Source organism: Saimiri boliviensis, chromosome 20 (assembly GCF_048565385.1).
Source record: "Saimiri boliviensis isolate mSaiBol1 chromosome 20, mSaiBol1.pri, whole genome shotgun sequence".
In the NCBI taxonomy this organism is placed as follows: domain Eukaryota; kingdom Metazoa; phylum Chordata; class Mammalia; order Primates; family Cebidae; genus Saimiri; species Saimiri boliviensis.
Genome location: NC_133468.1, coordinates 5,597,521 through 5,621,727, shown reverse-complemented (window position 1 = coordinate 5,621,727; position 24,207 = coordinate 5,597,521). Strand labels below are relative to the sequence as shown.

Sequence of the window (24,207 nt, the reverse complement as noted above, 5' to 3'; positions counted from 1 at the left end):
CAGTGTCCCAGCCTGGGCCACATGCTGACCTCTGAACTAGTGCCAAGGCTATGTGGCCAGACCCAGGCCATCAACCTCCCACATGACTCTCAATGGGCTGGTACTCAAAGCAGGAGTGATGCTAAGCCGGCAGCTGCTGCAAAGGCATCCACAGGTAGTGTGCACTCATGCCATGAGGAGCTGTGACTCCTCCAGGAGGATGAAAGACAGATTTGGACCCTTCTAGGACCCCAGGAATTCTGGGGTCTTGGTGCTAGCAGAGGGCCTGATGACATCACCCTGTCCCCACCTCAGTTACAGTGGAGGCCAGTCTGGGCCAAACAACCTGATCTCCAGACTGAAGTTCTAGCCCTCACCCAGGGGACCTGTGCACCACCTGCTGCTCCCTCCTTCCTGGCTTCGCTAGGCTCTGGACCACCTGCACCAGCGTAGGGCAGCCCTGCCCAGTCCCCGGCAGAGCCCAGCCTCCTCCCTGTATCCTACCTGGAATTTTTAGCTTTCCGTGTAACCAGAGCTTAGTGTCTGCTTCCCCTTCACTTGCAGGTGCCAGGAAGGCAGGGCCAGATCTGTCCTCATTCATCAATAAGTCTCTAGCACCCGCACCCCGGCAGGCGTGATGTGGGTGCTTAGGAATGAGGGAAGGAAGGAAGGAAAGAGACCCTGCGTAGTGGAGGGTTGGGGGCAAATGGGCGGCGGCTCCTGAACTCTGAGATTTCCAAACACCACGACTCATCCAAGGCCCCTCCTTCACTGTAGTGGAGCCTCAGTTTTCTCAACCCTCCAACGGCACAACCTCCTTCCCCCAGGACTTGCAGAGCCGTGGTGAAACTGGAGAGATTATGTCAGGAAAAAAAATGGTCTAGATGAGATATAAAAATCTCTTTTTTTGTGTGACAAGACTGAGGAGGATCTGTTTAGAATTTCAGGATTTTTTAAGTTAAAAAAACAACAACAACAGATGGCTTCAAAGTGCGCAAACGTTGGGCCAGTTCTCGTGACCTTCCCCGGGAGACTAGGGGCCCAGAGTGCAGGGGAAGGGGAGGGACGGCCGGGGAACCAGGGCGGGGAAACGCCGGCCTGGGTGACTCACTGGGGGGTCGGATGCCGGCCCAAGGCGGAGGAGCCCCCGGGGTCCCTCGAGGGGCCTGCAGCGCAGGACAGATATGCCGGGGCAGCTCGGCACGGGCGGGATTCCGGGCTCCCCGGGGCCCCTCCAGCTTTGTTCACAACCTGCGGGACCCTGGCCTCCAAGTTCGGGCTCTGCAGTGAATCTCAGGTTTGAATACAGCCGCCGCCGCGGCGGTCCGGTTTTGGCGAAGTGCTTTTCTGTCTCCAGGAACCTCAGTTTTCTCACCTCTCCGCCAAGCCCAGGAGTTCTCTCCATGCAGGGTGAGAACCAGGCTTACAGGTTTCTGGAGCTCTGAAAAAAGCCTGTCACGCAGATGGGAGCGCGGCTGGAACAGCGGCTCACGCGGGTTTCCCGAGCGCGCCAGTGACGCGGGACCCCGCGCTCTGCGCCTTACGCAGACGGGCCGAATGCTCCCCACGCCCCGGGAAGGAGCTTCCCTGGGTAGCCCCGTTTCACAGACGGGAAAGCGGAGGCACAGAGCGACGGGGCCCTGCCCGGCTTCCACGCCAACTCCGTGGCTGGGTCGAGGTCTGGCCTCGGCCGTTGGTGGCCCCAAGCCCACCTCCGGGATCCGGCGCCGGGCGCCCTGGCCTTCCAGGCCCGACTGGCGCCCGGGAGCCGCCCCTCGGCCCCCTCCAAGGCTCCCGGGGGTCGGGTCCCGCCGTTGTCACGACAACCGGGGGCCAATGGGAGCAGGCGGGAGGAACAGGCCCCGCCCCGTCCCCGCCCCTCTCGGAGGGGCTCCGCGCTATAAGCGCGGGAGGCGAAGCGGCGGGAGCCGGAGCCCACGGAGCCCACGGAGCGGCCACGGCGTTGGAGCCAGCAAATCCTCCGAGCCACGAAGGGGCCCGAGCAGCAGCCACGATGTGCGGTGAGTGCCGCGCCCGTCCGAGCCGTCTCCTCCGCGCCGCCCGCGGGTCCCTGCGCCGCAGCCTCTCAGGCCTCCGCCCCCGAGCTGGCGCCGAGGATCTGGCTGGGGAAGCGGATCCGCCCCGGGCCCCGACCGAGGTGCTGTCGTCGGCCGGGCCTGCCTGCCCCTCACCCCCGCTCCTCGAGTGGCTGCCTCGGAGGCGTGGGAGAGGGCTGCCCAGCCCGACTCTCGGTCTCGGACATAGAGAAGGGGACCCAGGCCTGGTCCTCACGGAGGGAGGAACTTGGTCCGGTCCGGCCTGGACCCCGTAACGGAGGGATCCCTACCTTGTGCCCACCGAAGCCGCTGTCCTCCACTTCTCCCAGTCGCTCTCCAAGACAGCCACGCGCAGGCCGGCGCATCCGGGTGGGGGGCGCCCATCCCGGCTAAGCCCGCCGCGCCCACCGAGCAGAGGAGAGGCGACCCCGCCCTGCGGTCCCCGCAGCCCACCGGGTCGCCCTCGCGGCGTCAGTGTTCTGGGGCAGCGCCTGCGCGTCCTCCTCGCGACTCCGTGTGAACCTCTCCTCCCCAGAAGGGTTGGTGCCGTGTTGCCGCCTCTTTGCGCGGGGAAGAGGCAGCCACTGCCGGAGCCTCGGCCCGAAGCGACGAGAGGGAGTTCCGGGCTAGGAGCTGGGCCGGGCGTCGGATTCCCGCGGCGGCCCCGGGCTGTCCCGCTTGGCTGCGGGGCCGTGGGGAGGGTGGCCGCAGCCCTGAGTGCACATCTGCAATTCTTTACTCTCCTGGCTGGGCCGCCTCCGTTGGCCGGGAGAGAGCCGGGAACTTCTGCTGGGACAAAAGGTCACTGTGCTCTTTTTTTTTTTTTTCCCCCCCCTTGAGTAGGATTCAGTTACCCATTCCAGCCTCCTGTGGCTGGAGGACCTGGAGGAACTTTTGAAGCCATGAAAGGCTTCTCTCTGACTTTGCTGAGGGCCAGGGTGGGGTGCACCCGCGGTGAGCCCTGGCCGGGGTCTCTGCAGGCCTTGTTCCCGAGGCCAGCAGCTCAGCAGAAGGCAACGACCTGGGTGGAGCGGACTGCCTGCTTGGGGAGGCAGCCTCTCCCACGCCCAACAGGCATCCACGGAAATTCCTGAACCCTCAGCTAAAATCTCGTACTCCCAGACGTCATTCGCCAAGTACAGGGCCACCTTTGGGGTGTTTCTGGGGACAGAGATGAGGCAAAGGTGGCAGTTTTGCCAGATCTCAAAGCCCTGCAGGTTCCAAACCTCTCAGTGTGGCTGGCATTCAAGACTCTTAGCCAAAACTGGTGGCCTTGGAGCCAGACTTCTGCAGGAGACCCTTGAACAGGAGGGTCTGCCCCCCAACACCAGAGGCTCCCCTTCCCCCACCTTTCGGATGCCCCTCTTCCCCGACTGCCACCCCTGCCTGCCATCCTCCTTCCTACTGACATCTGGCTTTTTCCCAAGTCTCTCTGAGCTTTGGGGGGCTCTACCTCCTCTAGCTCACAAAATCACAAGTGTTTTTGTTCTGCTTCTTAAAGGGCCACACACATGTTGTCTCCTAGGGAAAGGTTGAGCTTCGGGTGTGACCACCTATATCCTCACATCTTCTGGTACTGACTTGTGGTTGTATGTGAGAAGGAGCTTGAGTCCCCAAAGGACACCCGGGGCCCAGGAGTGGCTGCTGTCCATGGGGGTGCCCACTTGGAGCCAGAATCAGAGTGTGTGCTGGGATAGGTTCCTTCGTAGAATTCCCAGATTTGCTGATTTGGGGCTGGGGGCAGGGTAGGGGAGTCGGGAGGGTGCAGCTCAGCAGGAAGTCATGGAATCCCTGCATGGGAAAGTTATTTCCTTTTCAAGAACATCAGGAGAAAGTTTCAACTTGGTGGTATTGTGTCCTTAACACCTCTGTGACACTTGCTAAGTATCCTTTGCACAGGGGAAGCTGTTCATGGCTCAGAGCAGGCAGCAGCATTTGGCTAGAATTGAATATATTGATGTTTTAGGGGGCATGATGGTCTGAGAATGTATGATAAGCGATTCTGATTTTCCTTTTATGGCTGTTTTCTTTCATCATGAATTAATTTACATCTTTGAAATTTTAATCAATTTCTACAGAAAAAAGGAGTAATGATTGTGCTGTTGGTACAAGGATACTGCAAGAATCATGAAGATGCTCCTAGAAAGAACCCAGTAAGCTCTTCACTTTATGCTAGGGAAGCTGAGGCCCTGTGAAGTCTGTGCACACTTGGCGTCTGAGCAGACCTCGTGTCTCAGATCTCCTGGGCTGCTCCCACAGGCGCAGAGACCAAAGGCCCTTCCTTATCACTTGGCCAGTGACCCTGCTGAGATTATGCCTTGCTCTCCCTTATCCTGCTGCTTCTCCCATGGGAAGCCAGGACAGTAGTTGATCCTCTGCAAACAACAGATGATTCTCAGAAACCATGACACTTAGGTTTTATAGACATCTGAAAGTTGCCAGCATTTCCTCCCTCTCTCTCTCCTTTTCTGCCTTTTTCATTCATCCACTAGTGGAAATGTCCTGAGTGTTCCAGGCCCTAGAGGACTTGAAGATCTCATGGGCGTGGTCCTCCCCTCAAAGAAGGGGCAGGTGAACTGCAGGGCCAGTCTAGAGACTGGTCACCAGCAGGGACGGGATGCCCATCAGGGCAGTGCTGCTGCCGAGAAAGGCTTGGGCATGGGCTACAGCCTGGTAGAGGACTGGCTGATCCAGGAAGACAGACATTTTTTTGTTTGGTTCACAGGGTTTAAACCTTTTCCTGTATTAGTTACCAAAGTACAAAATTGGGAGATTTTGTGTAAGTAGGTGGGAGTTTTGGCTTCCCTTGATAAAATCCGAAGATGAGCAACCCTGAGTCCTTATTTCCAAATCGGGCCTGGATGATCCCTTGGGTGATGGACACAAACTCCCCTGTTTTCCCAGCCCCTCCCAGCTGCTTCACTCACTGCTGGGACTCTGCATAACAGAGGCAGGAACTGACTTTCCCAGGAAGAAAAGGAGAGACCTAGGGTAGTGCCGCAAAGACCTGGACACAAGCATGAGCCCTGCAGAGAGAAGGGGGGTGGCAGGCATGCTGGGCTAGGGACAGCATGAGCCAGGGTGTGGTAGCATGGACCATGCATTCATGGGGATTTGGCAGAAAGGGTTTGTGCTTCCCATCACGAAGTCGTAAACCATCCTTGTGCCTCACTCACTGCACTTAGTCATCTGTGAGGGAGGGGGGAAAAAAGCAGTCACAGTGAAGAATTGGAGAATTCTTAGTTCTTGCCAGAAGGTGAAGCCCTTACCTTGACATCACCATCTTTTGTCTTGGTTGGGGTATTTGTCTCCGGCTGCTATAACAAATGACTGCAAACTTGCCGATTTTGGACAACAGAAATGTATTCTCTCACAGTTGAGACCAGAAGTTCAGAATCGGTTTTACTGGGCCCAAATCAAGGTACCTTCAGGGCTGTGCCTCCTCCAGAGGCTCCAGGGGTGAATCCGTCGCCGGCCTCTCCCAGCTCCTGGGGGCTGCCTCGTTCCTTGGCTCAGGGCAGTGTTGCTCCAGTCCCAGTGCTGGCTGCAGCCCTCCACCGTCTCAGGGGTTTCCCAATTTCAGAAAAACCTGATTTTTATATCTTTATGGAATAGCATCAGTAAACAGTACTTTTAAATGGAGAGATAATTTTTGTATCTAGCAAAATTCGCTTATAAAGAGAGATTAATTTGAGGTTATAATTTTGAGAGAAATTCTGAAAATGAATTCCACAATAAAACAATTAAGCTATTTAGGTATTTTATTTTTATTTTAGAGGCAGGGTCTCACTCTGTTACCCAGGCTGGAGTGCAGTGGTGCGATCATGGCTCACTGCATCCTTCAACTCCTGGGCTCAAGGAGTTGAGCCTCCCAAAGTGCTGGGATGCAGGCAGGAGCCACTGTACCTGTCCCCTCTTCTTAAGAATTTTTTTCTTTTAATAAAATGTAGAGTATATGTCGCTTCCCACTTTGTTTTTGGTAAAACTGTGAGAATGACCGGGACACTAGCAACTTTTCTATTAAAAAATAGAAATACCCTGTCCACGTTATCTCAGGAAGCAGAGTCTGTTATCTCATGGATTCCAGTGGTGAGGTAACTTTAACCCCTGCCGTCCCGAAGAGGCCTGGGACAGGATAGGGCTGTCTCCAGGGGAGCCAACTCCCCTTCTTACCCTGAGCTAGGTGCTCGGTCTGCTCAGGACCCCCACCAGGCCTGAGGCAGCTCCTCCTTTCTGCAAGGAGGTGGCAGGAATCACCAACAAGTGACCTTTCCCAACGTATGAGAATGAGGGCTGGGTGGTCAGAGAGGCCACAGCTCCTCAGCAGCCCTTGCCCAAAGCCCAGGGGACTCCCTACAGCTATGGGCCTCACCCAGGAGAGTGGACCTGTCCATCTTCCCCCAACACACACAGGCAGGCCCAGGCACACACGTGCACACACTCTGGAATTTCATGAGCAGTCATTGAGGCAGACATTCAGCTTGGCCATACTCTTCTGTTGAGACAGGAAGTAATCCAGTTTGCAACTTGGGATAATGTCTAATCTCTGTGAGGCTAAAAAGGACTAAAAATGGACTAAAAAGGTCAGTTCCTTCACTTCTGAGAAGCAGCAGATGGTGGGAGAAAGACGGACTCTATGAGGGGAGAGTCCCGGCCTGGGTGGGTGGTGATGGAGCTTCCCAGAGCCAGCTCTCCTTTGTGGAGCACTGGCTGGGCCTCTCCCTGGAACGGTCCCCTCACTCACAGTGAGGGCTGGGCTTTCATTGGGAAGCTGATGCTTGGAAAGTTGGAGAGATTTTTCTCTCTTTTTTTTTTTCTGAGACACAGTTTTGCTCTTGTTGCCCAGGCTGGAGTGCAGTGGCATGATCTCTGTTCACTGCAACCTCTGCCTCCTAGATTCAAGTGATTTTCCTGCTTCAGCCTCCCCAGTAGCTGGGATTACAGGCATGTGCCACTACGCTTAGCTAATTCTGTACTTTTTTTTTTTTTTTTTTTAAGTAGAGCCAGGGTTTCACCATGTTGGGCAAGCTGGTCTTGAACTCCTGACCTCAGATGATCTGCCCACCTGGGCTTCCCAAAGTGCTGGGATTACAGATGTGAGCCACCGTGCCCAGCCAGACAGAGAGATTTTTCAAAACAGCGTCACTGGAATCAGAACATGAGCCTGGCCTGGCCACTGAGAAGTTGTGTCTTCCCCATCCCCCACGTTGTAAATCATCCCTCCCCTCCATCCCTACCCTCAGCACTTCAGAGGGTGTAGAGAAAATTCCAGGAATTCTGTGCCTCAGTGTGGCTTACCTTCTGCCTGGGTGTCCAGGGGACTTCACCTCCCTGAGCTGGCCATTGTCATTATCCATCACCTAGGGGTTGAACCCTGAGCTTCAGAGGCCCCTGCCTGTGTGGACTTTCATGGTGTCTTTGCTTCTGACTTCCTGTGTGATCTCTGGGGCCTTGTGCAGAGAAAGTGCTCTAAGCCCCAGATCCTAGAAGTGAGCCAGGGCCAAAGGGCTACAGTCTCCTCTCAGAGGAATCCCTTTGAGTTTTTCTCGGTCCCTCTCCTCCTGTGACCTTTGCCGGTTTTTTTTCCTCTATAATTTTGAGAATAGGGCCCTGAAAGTCTGTCTGGAAGCTCTGGGTGGGTGACCACAGGGCACATGACCAAGCTGGATGGTTGGTCCAGGGCAGCCTCTGCCCTCAGGCCGGGCCTTTCTCCAAGCCTCCTGGGCTCTCCTGCCCGTGGAAGGATGCTTGGCCCAGGGCCATCTTTGCAGAGGTTGCAAAGTGCTCCCATTCTTTAAAAAGAACTCCAGGCTCCTGTGTCTTAGACTTTCCATGAAGCCCACATTATCAGGCCCTCCTGCCTTCTGCTTTTCTGGCCTCTCAATCCCAACCCTCTGCAGCCTCTTGGAACCTGAAGGCACCTCCAGCCCCTCTGGGCACTCAGCATCCCCCACCTGGCTGAGTCCATCCCCTATCACTTCAGTTTGAGAAATAAGACTGCTCTGAGCTTTCTTAGGCCTGATGACTGTTCCCTCTCAGTTCTGCAGGGAGATTTCCAAGCTAAGGAGAGTAACACAAAGGGGAAGACTTTCCTCAAAGAAGTTTGATATCATTGCTGCCCTGTTCTTGGCTCACTTAAAATCCTGTCACCTGCCAGTGATGCCTTTGTACCCTGTGGGCAGCCCTAGAAATGGAGGCTAGGAAAGAGCAATAGATCAAGGTAGAAAGTGACAGATGCCTTGAAAAGGGGATGGGAAGATGGAAAAAGGGGTTCAGGGAGGGAAAAGATCTTCATCTGGGGTGGGAGGGATTGAGCAGGCATGACATGTGCCTATGCCTGGGGGCCCGAGGGGTACATGTACTGGGCCGAGGGCATGCTGCAGGAGTGGGACCTGGAGGGCAGACGCTGCAGGGTGGCATGGGGAACAAGGGGGAGCTCAGGCCAGGCAGCAAGAGAGGTTGACGTCACGCTGTGGGCCTCTGGGGCAGAGAAGGTGAGAGAGGGATGTAGCTGGAACCTGCCTTGCCGGGATCACTGAGGCCCTGATGGAGAGGGGGCTGAACAGGAAGAGAAAGGTAGAGTTGGAAGCTGAAGTGTCCCGTGATGGGGCTCAGCTCTCAGGGGCAGCATCTGTTTTGGACCTATCTGGTACCAGGTGGGTGTCTCCCCAGAAGCCAGGGACCTTCTGCAGGAGCTATTTCTCACCCCTTGCAATAGGTTTCTATGCTGATTGTGGGGAGGTGGGGTAGAAGTGGTGAACCCAGGCTTGCCATCAGGCAGACCTGGCTGTCAATTACTCAAGTCTTTGCGGGTGGAGCCTCAGATGCCATCTTTATCCTTGGGAACCACAGTCTCTTGGCACAGGATGTCATGAGGCTTAGAGGAGGTGAGGTTCAGGAAGGGTTGGCACGTGGGGAGCCACTGTAGATGGCGGTGATGGTGATCTACCCTGCAGCCCACCCAGTAGGGTTTTGGGGGGCTTCCCTAGGCCCTGGCTCATTTGGTTAGAAGGCTGTCCTCGTGCCAGTCCTGGGGTCCTCATGGTGCATGGGGCTAGAGGTGTTGTATAGGGGGATGTAAACCTCTGTGTTTGAATGTCTTGGGGTTAACCAAGAGTTCAGGTGGTGCTGTGCTTTGTGTCCCTGTTGTCCTCGCTGTGGGTCCCAGTGAGCAGAGCTGCTTGTGCTTGGAGAGTGTGGCTGTCTCAGGCCCAGCTCGAAGGCTACCTTCTCTGGCATTCCTCCATCCATTCATTTATTCATTCATTCAACATGTATTTATTGAGCGCCTAAGATGTGCCAGGCCCTGGGCCAGGTGCTGGGGACTCAGCAACGGATGAGACAGATGTGATCCCATCCTCCAGAAGGTTACAATCCAGCAGGGAGCCGAAGAAAAAGACAAGGAAGCAAGTGCTGCATCAAATAATCAGGGCTGGAAAAAGTGACAGGAAATTCTTGCATAGGGAACCTGTCGGCAAAAACCTGCCCAGTGGGTCAGAGCTGCCTTTGCAAAGAGCTTGCAAGAGCCAGCTTTGCAAAGAGCTGTCTACTCCCACCGCAGAGGGAAGCCCTTTCCCACCTCCCCTTCTGGCTTGGGAGGTCCCTGTGCATCACTGTCCTTGTCTGGAGCTCTCAGTGAGGCCCCTGATGAGTCCATCCCAGTAGCTTGCAGCACCCAGCACAGCAGTGAGGACTTGCAGACCTGAGAACTGTTTACAGATGACTTAAATCTTGATCAAGCCACAGCCACATAACACATTTGGTTTAACCATTATTTCCCCAGGCAGAAGGCCAAGATGAAGTGACAGTAAATGGTTCTATTTCCCCTTTGGTTTTATTGAATGATAATCTCTCAAGGGATGATTTCTCAAGCTCCTTGCCCCATTCTATTTTAACACACTTTCTATGTGGCAGGGACTATTCTCGCCATCACCCCGTTTGACTGACAGGGAAACTGAGGTACAAACGTTTAGTGACTTGCTGGAGGCTGCACCAAAATCAAGGGGCAGAAGTGGGGATTGAGGTGGGTCCTGGCACTGGCCACAGCATCTGTGCTTCTGGCTCTGCCTTGGCTGGTGAACGACAGTGGCAGGGAGGAAGCCGACCCAGGTGGTGGCCCTGGGCCCGTGTTTTCAGGCTTGGGCGTGTGCTCTAGTCAGCCCTTCTTTTATCACCTTCTTACAGCTGCTCTTTCTCCAGGGGAGTGGAACTGGGGACCAGGGAAGTCAGGTAGGGCCGGCCCAGCTGGTGAGGTCGAGGGGCAGGAGGGCCTGGTCAGGGCAGGGCTGGCATCTCCTGCACAGGGAAGGGCCGTTGTGGCCCTGGTGCTCTGGATATGCCAGCAGGGTTACAGCAGCAGTGGAAAGCAGAACCAGACAGAGGTCTGGCCTGGCCAGATGTCCCAGGTGCCACACGATCACTCCTCCTATCCCCAGAAGCTCTCAGGTCCCCCTCACCAGAACACAGCTGCCACAGGAAATCAGGGCGAACCAGGCAGGTCTGTGTCACGTACCCCACTGTCCAAACAGTTGGTCCAAGTCAACCCTCAGGGCTTGGCTAGGACATCGCCCCATGGATAGAATGAAGTCTTTGCTTATTTAGACATTATCTAGTATCTAGAGAAGGATCATATACTCACCACCACCTAATTCACGTAGTGGCACATGGTCACATATTATACTGGCACATGGCGAAATGTCTTAACCATATAAATAGGACACATGCGATGGAAAGGAAGTTTCTGCTCGATGTCCAGTAACCTCAGAGGCTACCACTGACTGCCCTCTGGTCATGGTGCCCTTCTAGAAATGTTCCATGCTCCTCCCCCAGCCCTTGTGTAATTTACTTATGCTCTGCAAGCTTCTTTTTCCCTTGACACAGCTTGGAGATTTAGATTGGCTTCCAAGAGAATGCACAGCTTTCCTTTGCTCTGTCGAGGGCTGCCTGCAGAAGGCCCTGCTGTGTGGCTGCACTGTGCCTTGCCCACCCCTGCCAGACATCGGGCTGTTGCTAGTCTTTGGCAACCACAACGGCCCTGAGCAGCTATCCTCATACGTGCGTGCATTCATCCCTGCAAAGACATCCTCTGGGCACCTTCCTAGAAGCCCAACAGCTCTGGTCCACAGATGTGTACATTTTTAATTTTGAGAGATTGCCAAATTGCCTTCCAAAGAGGGTATGTGAATTTAAACTCTCACTTAAACTGTCAAACTGTTTGATCTTTACCGACCTCATAGGTCTGAAAAAACAGATTCTCATTGTTGATTTTATTTACTGATGGAAAGCGTTCCAAAAGGGAATTCTGACATAAAGAGCAGGAGAAATTCCTGGGAAAGGAGCTTCATTTTATTGTGTTTTATTTTTATATAATAAGAGCACAGTGTGCCTGCTGCTTCATTCACTTCAGTGCAGTAGAACTCATGGAGAATCCAGCCAAGAGGATGAGCTGCAAAAGGAAAGAAACAGAGCTTCCTTCGTGAAAGAGATTACTGAAGAGATGTCACTACGCAAGAGGGCTCACGGTGAAAATGAGATTTATGCTTTCTTGCGCAAAGACGATGAAAACCACTCCTTGGCAGCTTTTCTCACTGCAGTCCGCTCCCACGCGGTGCCTGAGTGGCCACCGGGCCTCCCGGCTGAGTGCAAACACACTGGTGGTCCTGGGGACAAGGACTGCTTACATCCCCGCTGCTGTCCAGGAAGCTGTCGTGGGTCTGAAAGTGAGAATCGTCTCACTGAGCGTGGCAGAAGTTCGTGCCTGACCTGTATGCAGGAGTGAAGCATGGCTGGGAAGAGGGGGAGCTGCAGGGGAGAGTTCCAGAGCTGACTCTTGGAGCACTCGGGAACACCATTCAGACGCAAAACCTTTTCAGAGTTGGTGATGGGTACGTCTCTGGACCTTTGCCTGTCTGCTTCCCTTAGGGAGGTACAGGTATAATTCTAGAACATTCCCAGCCCAGGATGCCAGGAAAGTTTAGTGTAAAAGACTCCAACAAAGATTTTACTGAGTTGTTCCCTCCTTTGCTTAACTGTCTCCCATGGCTCTGTGATCTTTACATTGACCAGAATTTGACCATGTCCCCACAGGGAACTTTCTGGTCTGGGCAGGGAAAAATTAATGTTATGAAAAGTTTCACCTAGGCTGGACACTGTGGCTTATGCCTGGAATCCCAGCACTTTGGGAGGCGAAGGCAGGAGGGATAGCTTGGGCCCAGGAGTTTGAGGTTACAGTGAGCGGAGATCATACCACTGCATTCAAGGCTAGACAACAGAGTGAGACCCTGTCTCAAAAAGAAAAAAGTTTCACCTAAACATCGGTGGTGATGATTGTACAACTCTGAATATACTAAACCACTGAATCACATGCTTTAGATGGGAGGATGCTATAGTACATAGCATCTCAAAACTTTTATCTCAAAAAGCTGTTAATTTTTTTTTTGATACAGAGTTTCACTCTGTCATTAGGCTGGAGGGCAGAGGTGAGATCTCGGCTCACTGCAACCTCCGCCTCCTGGGTTCAAGCCATTCTCCTGCCTCAGCTTCCCAAGTAGCTGGGACTACAGGCACACACCACCACACCCAGCTAATTTTTGTATTTTCGGTAGAGATGGGGTTTCATCACGTTGGCCAGGATGATCTCAATCTCTTGACCTCATGATCCACCTACCTTGGCCTCCCAAAGTGATGGGATTACAGGTGTGAGCCACCATGCCCGGCCAAAATTTTTAAACATTGACATTAGAAGATATATTAGTCCATTTTCTTATTTATTTATTTATTTATTTATTTATTTTGAGACTGAGTTTTGCTCTTGTTGCCCAGGCTGGAGTGCAATGGCTTGATCTTGGCTTACGGAAACCTCCACCTCCTGTGTTGAAATTATTCTCCTGCCGCAGCCTCCCGAGTAGCTGGGATTACAGGCACCTGCCACCACTCCCAGCTAACTTTGTACTTTTAATAGAGACAGGGTTTCACCATGTTGGTCAGGCTCTCGACCTCAGATGATCTGCCCACCTTGGCCTCCCAAAGTGCTGGGATTACAGGCGTGATCCACCACACCGGGACGTATGGTCCATATTAATGCTGCTGATAAAGAGACACCCACGACTGGGCAATTTACAAAAGAAAGAGATTTAAGGGACTTACAGTTCCACATGACTGGGGAGGCATCACAATCATGGCAGAAGGCGAAAGGCACATCTCACATGGTAGCAGACAAGAGAAGAGTTTGTGCAGGGAAGCTCCCCTTTATAAAACTATCAGATCTCTGAGACTTATTCACCACCATGAGAATAACACAGGAAAGATCCACCCCCATGATTAATTTACCTCCTAACAGATCCCTCTTATAACATGGGAATTGTGGGAGCTGCAATTCAAGATGAGATTTGGGTGGGGACACAGCCAAACCATATAAAAAAATAACTATCTTTTTAAAAAATAAGGTGACAAAAGTACCCCCCATGCCCAGATGTTTAGGGGCTATCGTGTGAGCTTCTGGATCCATAAATACTTAGCAGCAGCCCTGCGGCGGCCCTCACTGGGGCACTTCAGCCCCGCCAGAGAAGAGCCTGAACTGCACACACAGCTCTTACATTCAGCTCCTCTCACCTGACCTAAAGACAGCAAGGAGGATAAAAATAGCCTCCTGAGAAAATTGCCCTTGGCTGATTTTAAAAGAAAATGCCTGTAACTGCTTAGAAAGCACAGTGTACATATTTTTATATATAAATCCCCTACCTTAAAACGTGTGCAAACATATCCTGTGTACAGTAGGTTACAGTAAGAACGTTAAGTATATGCATTTGCCATACAGTAAAAATAGATTTTTTTTAAATTAAAAAGTAAAAAAATGTTAAGTATAATTTATAGTACTATTTAATTTTATTACCTATTTTTGACTGTTTATAGATTAATTTCATTAACTTTATATGGTGGGACCTTGCTCACTGTTTAGGAATATAGTATTCATTTCATTGAAGTTTAATCATTTATTCAGATGTAACACATTAACAGGAATCCAGTCTTCTCAATGGCCATAGATATTCCAAGCGGTTTCTTGTGTAATGACAGTCAGCCCTCCATTATCTGTGGGCAGGTTGTCCTCTCTGGGGTTCACCTCTGGAAAAATTTCAATCCTGGTCAGACCTTTCTCTCATCCCAGCAGAACGTAGTTGGGAAGATAAACCTTTTTGTAACCCTGGCGGCATTCATCCCGGGGCGCCGGCCAGTGGATAGGAGTGTTGAAGTCCTGAGTCGGGGTTTCTTGGTTCCACTCTGCCTCTGGATGGGTCACAGGCTCCCCAGGCTCTGGTCCACTAGGTAGGAGGAGGGCCATGGACTACCCTCGGAGGCTGTTTCGAACACAGGCTGACCCTGCGGTGACCCAGTGCCCGGCCCACAGGGAGTTCTCCATCAGGAGAGTTGCTGTTGTGGTCTGAGAGTTTGTGTTCCTCCGTCATCCATCTGTTGAAATCCTCACCTGCAAGGTGATGTTCTTAGGAGGTGGGGCTTTGGGGCGGTGATTAGGTCATGGGGACAGGGGCCTCACCAGTAGGATGAGCGTGCCCTTATTTAAAAACTCCAGAGAGACCCCGCGCCTTCCACCATATGAGGTTGGAATGAGAAGTCACTGTGTGTGAGGAACGGGCCCTCACCAGACACTGAATCTACCGGCACCTTGATCTTGGACTTCTCGGCCTCCAGAACTGTAAGAATAAATTTCTGTGGCTTATTACCCAGGCGTCTGTGGTATTTTATTACAACAGCCCAAGCCAACTAGGACAGTTACTGTGAATGTGCCTGAAACCCAGTGACGTTTCTATGATCCCTACTATTGCTTCCCTCCATGGATACAGATACACACTCATCACTTACTCTGTTCCACATTTATTGAACAGGACTGGGTGCACACACACTGAGGAGTACAAAGATAGAAGCATCAGCCTGCCCTTGGTGGGGACTGTGGGTGTCCCATGATGTGAGAGCACTGAGGTGGGAAAATAAATCTTCTATGCTGTACTTGCAGGAGGCACATCTGCCCGGGGCGGGGACTGGAGCTGAGCTTTGTGGTGGGGAGGTTTTCCTAAGCGGCGGGGGAGAGGATGAAAGCACAGAGGGATGACAGGATGGGGTGTGCGCAGGGCAGGAGAGAGGAAATCAAGGATCCCTCATCACAAACTGGGAGTGGAGGACTCTGGAAGGCAGAACCAACACAGCAGCTGACTTCCTGTTTGGAAAAATTTTATTTTGAAATAGAAATACAGAAAGTCAAGTGGAACGAAATCTTCTTGGCTCATAGGCCTACCTTCAACAAAAGGATTCTGCAGGGGCCAAGGGGCATGAGATGGTTTTATTCTTGCTGTCGTAAAAGTAGTGCTTATTTAAGGGCAAGCTCCTGCCGTATGGCGGGGGCCCGTGGAAGTGAAGACCCCAGCGCCTGTCCCAGCTGCCCCAGGGACTGCTGTCACTTCCTATGGCGTTCCTAGATGTGTGCTCTGCACATCGTGGAGTGCATGGAGGTGGGGACTTGCGGATGTCCCAAGGTAGTTGAGTTTCATTGCCGGCCTTTGCTATTATGGACATTGTCACAGTAAAAGCTGCCTCCTGCAAGTACAGCACAGGATAAGTTCTCAGCGGTGGAACTGCCAGCCGAAGACATGTGGCACAGGCTTTCTGGGGTTTTTTGGTCTCGGGGGAGGAAGGGGTGCACCATTCTTCAGCTGTGCCCGGGCAGGCCCACAGCCACCTCTGCAAGCCCCCAGGAGCCCTTTGTGATGCCACCTTGGTGCATCCCCAGAAGCGTTTTCTTCCAAACAGGAACCGAGTATTTTATGAATGCTCCTTTTTTTTTCTCTCTTTGAACAGGAATCTTTGCCTACATGAACTACAGAGTCCCCCGGACAAGGAAGGAGATCTTTGAAACCCTCATCAAGGGCCTGCAGCGGCTGGAGTACAGAGGCTACGACTCAGCAGGTGGGTCTGCGGCCGCCTGCCTTGTTTCTGGGGACGGGGCTTCCCTGCTCTGCCCTCACCCGTCTCCTCTGTAGGGGGTTTACAACCCGGGCCTTTTTCTGCTACCTCTTTATGTTTCTTTTCAATATAAAAATAACACTGTCCGGTAAAGAAATTTGAAACCTTTAGAAAAATAGAAAGAAGAAACAAGAGTGAAAAAAAAAAAAACCAGACAAGTCCCTTCCTCAAAAGTCCCCCCATCAGGAAGCAGAGAGGGTACAAGGCTGCAGCCACACAGTGTGAGTAAGTCCTGGACAGCTGCTCTGTAGCGCGGTGCCTGACCGTAACAACACTGCATTGTTCACGTAAAAATTTGCCAAAAGGGTAGATTTTTTATTTTTTTGTCGCTCAGGCTGGAGTACAGTTCCAAGAAATTGGCTCACTGCAGCCTGAAACTCGTAACCTCACACAATCCTCAGCCTCCTCAGCAGCTGGGTCTACAGGTGCACACCACCTCACCCGGCTGATTTTTTATTTTTTGTAGAGATGAGGTCTCACTGTGTTGCCCAGCATAGGCTCAAGTGATCCTCCTGCCTCAGCCTCCCAAAGCACCGAGATCGTAGGTGTCAGCCAGTGAGCCCAGCCAGGAGGGTAGAGCTCATGTTAAGTCCTCCTATCACACACAACAATGCCTAAAGAGGGCAGGAGGAAGCTCCCGAGGTGATAGGTTTATGGCGCAGCCTGCGGTGGTGGTTTCATGGGGGTGTCCTTGACTCCAAGCCCATCAAGTTGTAGACATTATGCACAGCTTTGTGTGTGTCAGCCCTACCTCAGTGAGGTGGCTTCATTAAAAAAACGACCCCTGTCAGTCTTTGCATTTGTCTCTGGTCGCTGTTGTCTGTTGGGACGGTCTGCGGCGGAGGAGGGTAGAGGTGTTATACGCCGACATTTTTTGTTTTTACCGAATTATAATTGCGCGCTTTTGTGATTTTACATTCTTCTCTTTTCACTGAGCATTTCTATGATTCTAAACTCTTTCTAAGTAGCTTTCTCAGTGGCTACACGATGCTCCACTGGGCGGCTGTCTCAGAGTTCAGGCCTCCATTCACTACAGAGGTGGACATTTAATCTGTTAACCCTGTGTAATTACGCAGCCCGAGGAGAGAGGGGAGCCAGATGATTTTAGATCCCTGTCAACTCTTAACAGGAGGCAAGTCCGATGGGAGGAACACTAATGCAGTGGAGATACTGGCAACAATATCACAATGCGGAGAGCCCTTGGGATAAATCCCCTGCCTGGGCCATTGCCATCAGCGGAGGCCTGGTATCGCCTGCGGTGCGGAAGCGTCCCGAGGGGCTCACCCTGGGCAGGAACGGGACTGGAGGCAGCTGTGGCCCAGGAGGAGGCAGGAGCTTCCCTACTTGCTGTTAAGCATGGCCATGGTCACAGCCTCTTCTTTCAAAGTAGATTTCCTGAAAACTATGCAGCTCTCCAACCTGCCATTAACAGACTGCCCGGGGCGTGCCGCCCTGACCCTGCAGAGCACCCGTGCCAGGTGTGTGAGACAAAGCTTAAGTCCCCAAATAACAAATAATGTCTACATCACAGGTGTGGCAATCGATGGGAATAATCACGAAGTCAAAGAAAGACACATTCAGCTGGTCAAGAAAAGGGGCAAAGTCAAAGCTCTGGATGAAGAACTTTACAGTAAGTGGAAGGCCTCTGAGTCGGAGGAGGGAGTGCAGCAGGAGCCGCTTTATAGGATTGTATTCCAAAAGCACGGGAGACCAAAAGTCTTCACTCGTCCCAGTTCAGATAAACAGAAGGAGCGTTAAGCCCATGCTGTAAAACTGCTTCACAGGGTGTGGGATGGTTTATTTTAGGTGGTGGCAGCACGTGGATAATTTTTTTTTTTTTTTTTTTTTTTTTTGAGACGGAGTCTCACTCTGTTGCCCAGGCTGGAGTGCAGTGGTGTGATCTCGGCTCACTGCAACCTCCGCCTCCCAGGTTCAAGTGATTCTCCTGCCTCAGCCTCCTGGGTTTACAGGTACCTGCCACCATGCCCAGCTTATTTTTTGTATTTTTAGTAGAGACGGTGTTTCATCATGTTAGCCAGGATGGTCTCGATCTCCTGACCTCATGATCCGCCTGCCTTAGCCTCCCAGAGTGCCGGGATAACAGGCGTGAGCCACTGGGCCCAGCCATTTTTTTTTTAAGTGTTAATAGTTACATGCAGTAGTTATTTTAATTATTCTGGCGAACAATACTGCTTTTCTGTTTGTAGTAGGGATATAATCATTTTCTTTTTAAAGTGAGTTTATTTCTGTGAAGAAGTGAGCTAAATTACAGAGAAGTAGTAAATAGTCCTCAGCACAGGTGGTTCGTGGGCCAGCCCAGACTCCCGTGGTGGGACCTGCCATACCTCACCCCAGGAGTCCGGGGTGCAACACCAGCAAGAGCCCCTACCTGGCGGGTGATGTGACTCGGTGTAACGACACCAGGTCGACTTCACAGTCCCAGATCAAGGATTGTTGTTAAAGTGCAGCAAACTGATTTTCCTTCCATTTAGAACAAGACAGCATGGACTTAAAAGTGGAGTTTGAAACACACTTCGGCATTGCCCACACTCGCTGGGCCACCCACGGGGTCCCCAGTGCCGTCAACAGCCACCCCCAGCGCTCGGACAAAGGCAATGGTACGTGGCATGCTTCCCCGTCCCCATGGTTCCACCTCACCCTGAGCTGCGTCAGGGCCAATCCCTGCCAGAGCAAGTTCCACGCCCACCTGTAACTGACTGCTCAGCCTGCTTCATCTTCCCAAGAGAATGCAGATGTCCGGTATCCCGGAGCTCTGCTGGTGGCCTCAGGAGGCAGGCAGCCTGGTCCCAGGGTGGGGCTGGCCTCCCGAGAATGCGCAGGAAGACTTAACCAGGAGAGCTGCTAGCTCCTTGGAACCCAGCCCGTGAGTGGGATGAGGCCGCGTGAGGGACTGAGGGGCCTGGGCACTGTTCCTCCCCGAGAGATGGAAATGTTCCCGAAGGCTGTGCCCTTCAGGGAAGGATGGGTTCTGTCCTCATGCAGCTAAACCCACCTCTTCCCCGCAGAGTGGTCCGGGTGAGGGCAGGTGCTGTACTGGTCTTGGTTGGTGTCTGAAGCACCATGGGGCCCAGCAGGAGACCTCTGCAGCCAGGGGCTTAAGGTTTAGAGAAGAAGGGGCTGCAGCCAGAAGCCCAAGGGCTCTTCCCAGGTGGAGAGCCCCCAGCTCAGCTTGCTTCATGTTTTTAAAAATTGAGAGTCACTGTGCATGAAAGTCCAGACTCATGGAGGAAAGACTGGTAGGTCCGCAGTTCCTGGTGGCAGCTCTCAGGGGTCTGTGGTCAGCCCCCAGGGTGCTGGGCCTCCTGCAGTGGGATGCAGTGGGATGCAGTGGGCATGGAGCAGCGGGAGAGAGGATCTAATCCCTGTCGCCTCCCAGGCCTTCAAGGGCAGGCAAGAGTCTAGGACATAACGTGGGCCTTCCAGGGTGAGGCCTGGTCTGGTCTTGAGCCACTGAAGCCCCCAACCTGGACATGCCAGGGGAGGGTGTATAGCAAAGAGACTGATTTCTGGAGTCAGCCAGACCCCTCCCCCCAAGACATCCTCTGGCATAGTGTAAGTTCTTGCCAAGCCTAATGTTGGATAGGACCAAATACATCAGAGCAGTTACTGGGGGCTTATTAGCAGGCACTAAGCCTTGATGCTTGACAAGTCCCACTGCAGTTAATCCTTGTGGAAGTCAGCCCACTGGAGCGCAGCCCCACCCTGCTTGCTGTCCCCTACTCACTGTAGATGTGACGGGGGCATGAGCAGGCACCCCCACCACCAGCAGAAAGTATGGTGGTACAGCTTCTCCCCAAAGCATTCTGTAGGGCTTCACCAGCTCACCCTGCCCAATTTGGAAGGGAAGGCGTCCCCCAGAGAATGAAAGGAGGGCTCCACCCACCCTGCTCAGCAGAGTAGCTTGGTAGTAGCACAGGAGTCAGGGCTACTCGTGTATCCACGTGGTCAGAGTCTTGAGGGAATGAGGTTTTTGCTGGCGCCTGTTCCTTGGGTCTAGCCCATGCCTTGAACCACAGGGCATTTCATGACTGAAGCACATACCCTGTATCCAGGAGGAGGACCGCAGATCCCATGGTGCCGAGGACCTAGAATGTACATCTGGCCAGAGCCCAGGTCAGATGCAGAAGCTGGTCCCTGGAGCAGTCATGCTGGCTGAGAAAACACTGCACCTAGACCGTGTGTCCTGAGATGTTGCCACTTCAGCCACAGCCTCCTGCTCTCCCAAGTGACAAAATGAACCTCATCAGAAAACCCCCCACTTCAGTGCAGACAATGATTCTATGTCCCCAAAGCAGGGAGGCTCCAAAAGACCCACCCACACCCAAACTTGGACACTCTAGCCCTGACTCAGGATGAGTAATTGAAGAGAAAAGAACAGGGCAATAAGCAAAGATTTAAAAATTTCATGAACAGCTCAGCAGTGATAGCTGAAGAGCATGCTTTGAAGGAAGTCTGAACACCCAGCAACTACACTGCACAAGGGCATTACACAAAGATTTTGCATAGACAACATGGATTCTAGAAAACAAGTTAATGATAGGATCATGGAGAGATAAAAGAAAATGTGACAGAATTAAGAAATAAGAGAATAGTGTAAAGAAACTGTATTACCCTAGATATGAAAAAAGTGGGGAAGGGGAGCCAGTTAATATGGATTCAGCATATGGGTAACCGGTGTGCCCAAGAAGCAACCAGAGCACAGAGAAGTCAGCACGTCTGTTGAAACTGGGCTTTTCTTATTCAAGCCCTCCCATTTTTGGGTGTAACCTCACAAAACAAACAATATGATTTTTTTTTTTTTTAGTAGAGGAAACCATGGTGAGAATAAAGAAAAAGGATAGTGGAAAAGGTTTTAAAAGATGCTGTAGGAGAAATCTTTGCTCAACTGAAGGAAAACTTGAATTGCAGATCCCAAGAAGGGATCAAAAATAGTCAGGCGGGGAGCGATGGCTCATGCCTACAATCCCAGCACTTTGGGAGGCCAAGGGGGGGCCGGTGGGAGGTCCCCTGAGGTCTAGAGTTCGAGACCAGCCTAACCAACACTTGGAAACCCTGTCTCTACTTAAAAAATGCAAAAAATAGCCAGGCATTGTAGCAGGCACCTGAAATCCCAGCTACTCAGGAGGCTGAGGCAGGAGCATCACTTGAACCAAGGAGTGGTGAGCCAAGATCACACCACTGCACTCTAGCCTGGGTGACAGAGCGAGACTCTGTCTCAAAATAATGATGATAATAATAATAATAAATAAGACTTCACAGTGATGCTTTGAAAAAGAAATTGTCAATATTTATGCAGTGCATCCAACATCTAGATACCTCCTGGTGGAATTATTGAACCTCAAGGGCAATAGGGAATCTTTCTGTCCTCTAGGAGCAGAGGAAAGGGGGGCTACTTGGCCAGAAAAATTCTCAGGCTGGCCTTGGACCTTTCCCTTAAGGCACTCATGCACACGCTATTCATTGAGAAAATGCAGTGGGGTGGAGGCAAACACATCCCTCACTGCACCCCAGGGTCGGTGGGGGTGCCACCTGTGCAGGAAGCCACCCACATGAGCAGGATGTGTGGCAGGCCTGGGGGAGGTGGGAGAAGCTGCAGCCAGCAGATCCTGCTGTGCAGGAATGTGGCTGAGCTTGGGGATCCCAGAACTTCTGGGATTTTTTCCCCCAAGAAAACCAAGATTTTAAAGTGAACACTCAGAATTTTAAAAACTCAAATACTGGGGCAACTGTGGTGGTTCATGCCTGTAATTCCAGCACTTTGGGAGGCCGAGGCAGGCGGATCACAAGGTCAGGAGTTCGAGACCAGTCTAGCCAATATGGTGAAACCCCATCTCTACAGAAAATACAAAAATTACCCGGGTGTGGTGGCGGGTACCTGTAGTCTCAGCTACTTAGGAGCTGAGGCAGGAGAATCACTTGAACCCAGGAGGTGGAGGTTGTAGTGAGCCAAGATCACGCCACTGCACTCCAGCCTGGGCAACAGAGCAAGACTCTGTCTCAAAAAAAAAAAAAAAACCCCACAAATATTTTTACAACACAGCGTGGGTCAAACAAAGAAAGCATGTGGCTGGACTGTCAGTTGGAAATGCCTCAAGTTAGTTGGGAATCCCTGGAATCATTTCTGGAATGAAGGCATTATTGCCACTAGACATGAACCCCAAAGCCTGTTTGACATTACAGTAGCACACAGGGGAGAGCTCTCTGCATGGTCAGGCTGGTGGTTGCAGGTCACCGAAAGAGAGATATGTATTTCCTGGGATTCACATTGTAGTAGCTGCTGCAGTCTAGACATCAGTGCTAATCCCTGTTTCCATTGTAGTAGCTATCAGTAGCTATCAGTGCTAATCACTGTAAACAACGTGCACCTAAGTCTTTGTGGGCCTGGAGTTTGCAGAGAGTTCTCAAGCCTTGAAATTATCTCTCTTCACATCTGACTTGAACTTCCGTCTCAATAGCATTTCTCTCTTAACTTTTCTTTCAGAATTTGTTGTCATCCACAATGGGATCATCACAAATTACAAAGATCTGAGGAAATTTCTGGTAAGATGCTTCCCCTAGGTAATGTCTCAGTTCCATGGTATTGGTCTCCCCAGAAACTTTCCAACTAACTCATTTCCTCACGGAAACCAGCGTGGGAACTGAGACCCACACTCAGCCACGTCACCATGTTGAGCAGAAACTTCTGCCTTGGCTGAGCCAGGCCCTGCAGATCTCGTCTGAGGAGATAACAGGGCATTAGTGTTTATCTCAAGGGGTGCTGCAGATTCCCAGAATCAAAATAACAGGAACTTAGTTGTATTAAAGTGTCTGCATTATATAACCCAGCCTCGGAGTTGGAGTGGGAAGTCAGACAGTGTCTAAAGTTTGAATGGCTTTGTGGTGATGGTTGGGATGTGGGTGGATTTGACTCAACCTATTTTATCATTTTGACTGCTGTTATTTTGCAATGTCTAGATTAGTGGCAAGGGCGAGCTTCTGAGGTGGGATGATCTCGGGGCACCCTGGAATGACTCAGAGGTGTTTGGCTGTGCGGTGCTGGCAGACATTTTTTGTCCCTTCCCAGTTTTCCCTGTTCTTGACTTAAGTCACTCCAAGCATAGATCATCAGGGATGAGAGGGAGTTGGCCAGGCGGGCGTTGCCCGATGACCACTCTCACACACTCTGTCGACTGCATATTCCAGGAAAGCAAAGGCTACGAGTTTGAGTCAGAAACAGATACAGAGACCATCGCCAAGCTGATTAAGTATGTGTTCGACAACAGAGAAACTGAGGACATTACGTTTTCAACATTGGTCGAGAGAGTCATTCAGCAGTTGGTGAGTTACAAATCCCATCTGTCTAACTCATTCCTTCATTTTTTTATTTAAAACATTTTTTTTCAAGCAGCAAGTGGCAAGGAATCCATTATTTTTTGGAATCCCTTATTAGATAAACTTGCACACAGTCCTGAGGATAAAAGACAGCTCATTTACAGTGTCTGACCTTAAGATACTACACTCTTGTAGACCTGGAAGACATTCTGTGGTTTGGTTAATCGACATCGAGTAGAAAGTGCCCTGCTTCATTCTGACACTTCTAAAATTGTGACTAGCATTAGAGTCTATGACTTCTTACAATGCACACGTGAACTTGGTGGTGGTGTGCAGGAGAGGGTTGTGGTACCAAGGGAGGATGTCATTTTGCATTTTTGTTGTTGTTGTTGTTGTTGTTTTTGAGACGGACAGAATCTCACTCTGTCACACAGACTGGAGTGCAGTGGTGCAATCTTAACTTAGTGCAACCTCCGCCTCCCAGGTTCAAGCAATTCTCCTGCCTCAGCCTCCCAAGTAGCTGGGACTACAGGCATGCACCACCATGCCCAGCTAATTTTTGTGTTTTTAGTAGAGACGGGGTGTCACCGTGTTGACCAGGCTGGTCTCAAACCCCTAACCTCAAGTGATCCACCTGCCTGGCCTCCCAAAGTGCTGGGATTACAGGCATGAGCCATCATACCCACCCTGTTTTTGTGATAGCCCTATCAGAGCACGTCTGTATGAGGAACAGAATGGCCCAAAAGAGGGAGAGAAGGAGAGAGATCGGTGACATCCCGGAGGACAGGGCCCAGGGAGCTGAAGTCCC

The 24,207-nt window shown here is 51.8% G+C and overlaps 1 protein-coding gene across 1 annotated transcript in view; it reads left to right on the top strand.

Annotated features, from left to right (window-relative positions):
• Positions 1-1,876: 1,876 nt before the first annotated feature.
• The window catches only part of GFPT2 (glutamine-fructose-6-phosphate transaminase 2), a 47,412-nt gene continuing 25,081 nt past the window's right edge, over positions 1,877-24,207 (top strand). The window contains exons 1-6 of the mRNA XM_003943945.4: positions 1,877-2,000; positions 15,903-16,010; positions 17,599-17,697; positions 18,560-18,685; positions 22,570-22,628; positions 23,271-23,405. Coding sequence (XP_003943994.3) covers positions 1,994-2,000; positions 15,903-16,010; positions 17,599-17,697; positions 18,560-18,685; positions 22,570-22,628; positions 23,271-23,405 — 534 coding nt within the window. The 5' untranslated portion in view covers positions 1,877-1,993. The remainder of the gene's footprint in view (positions 2,001-15,902; positions 16,011-17,598; positions 17,698-18,559; positions 18,686-22,569; positions 22,629-23,270; positions 23,406-24,207) is intronic.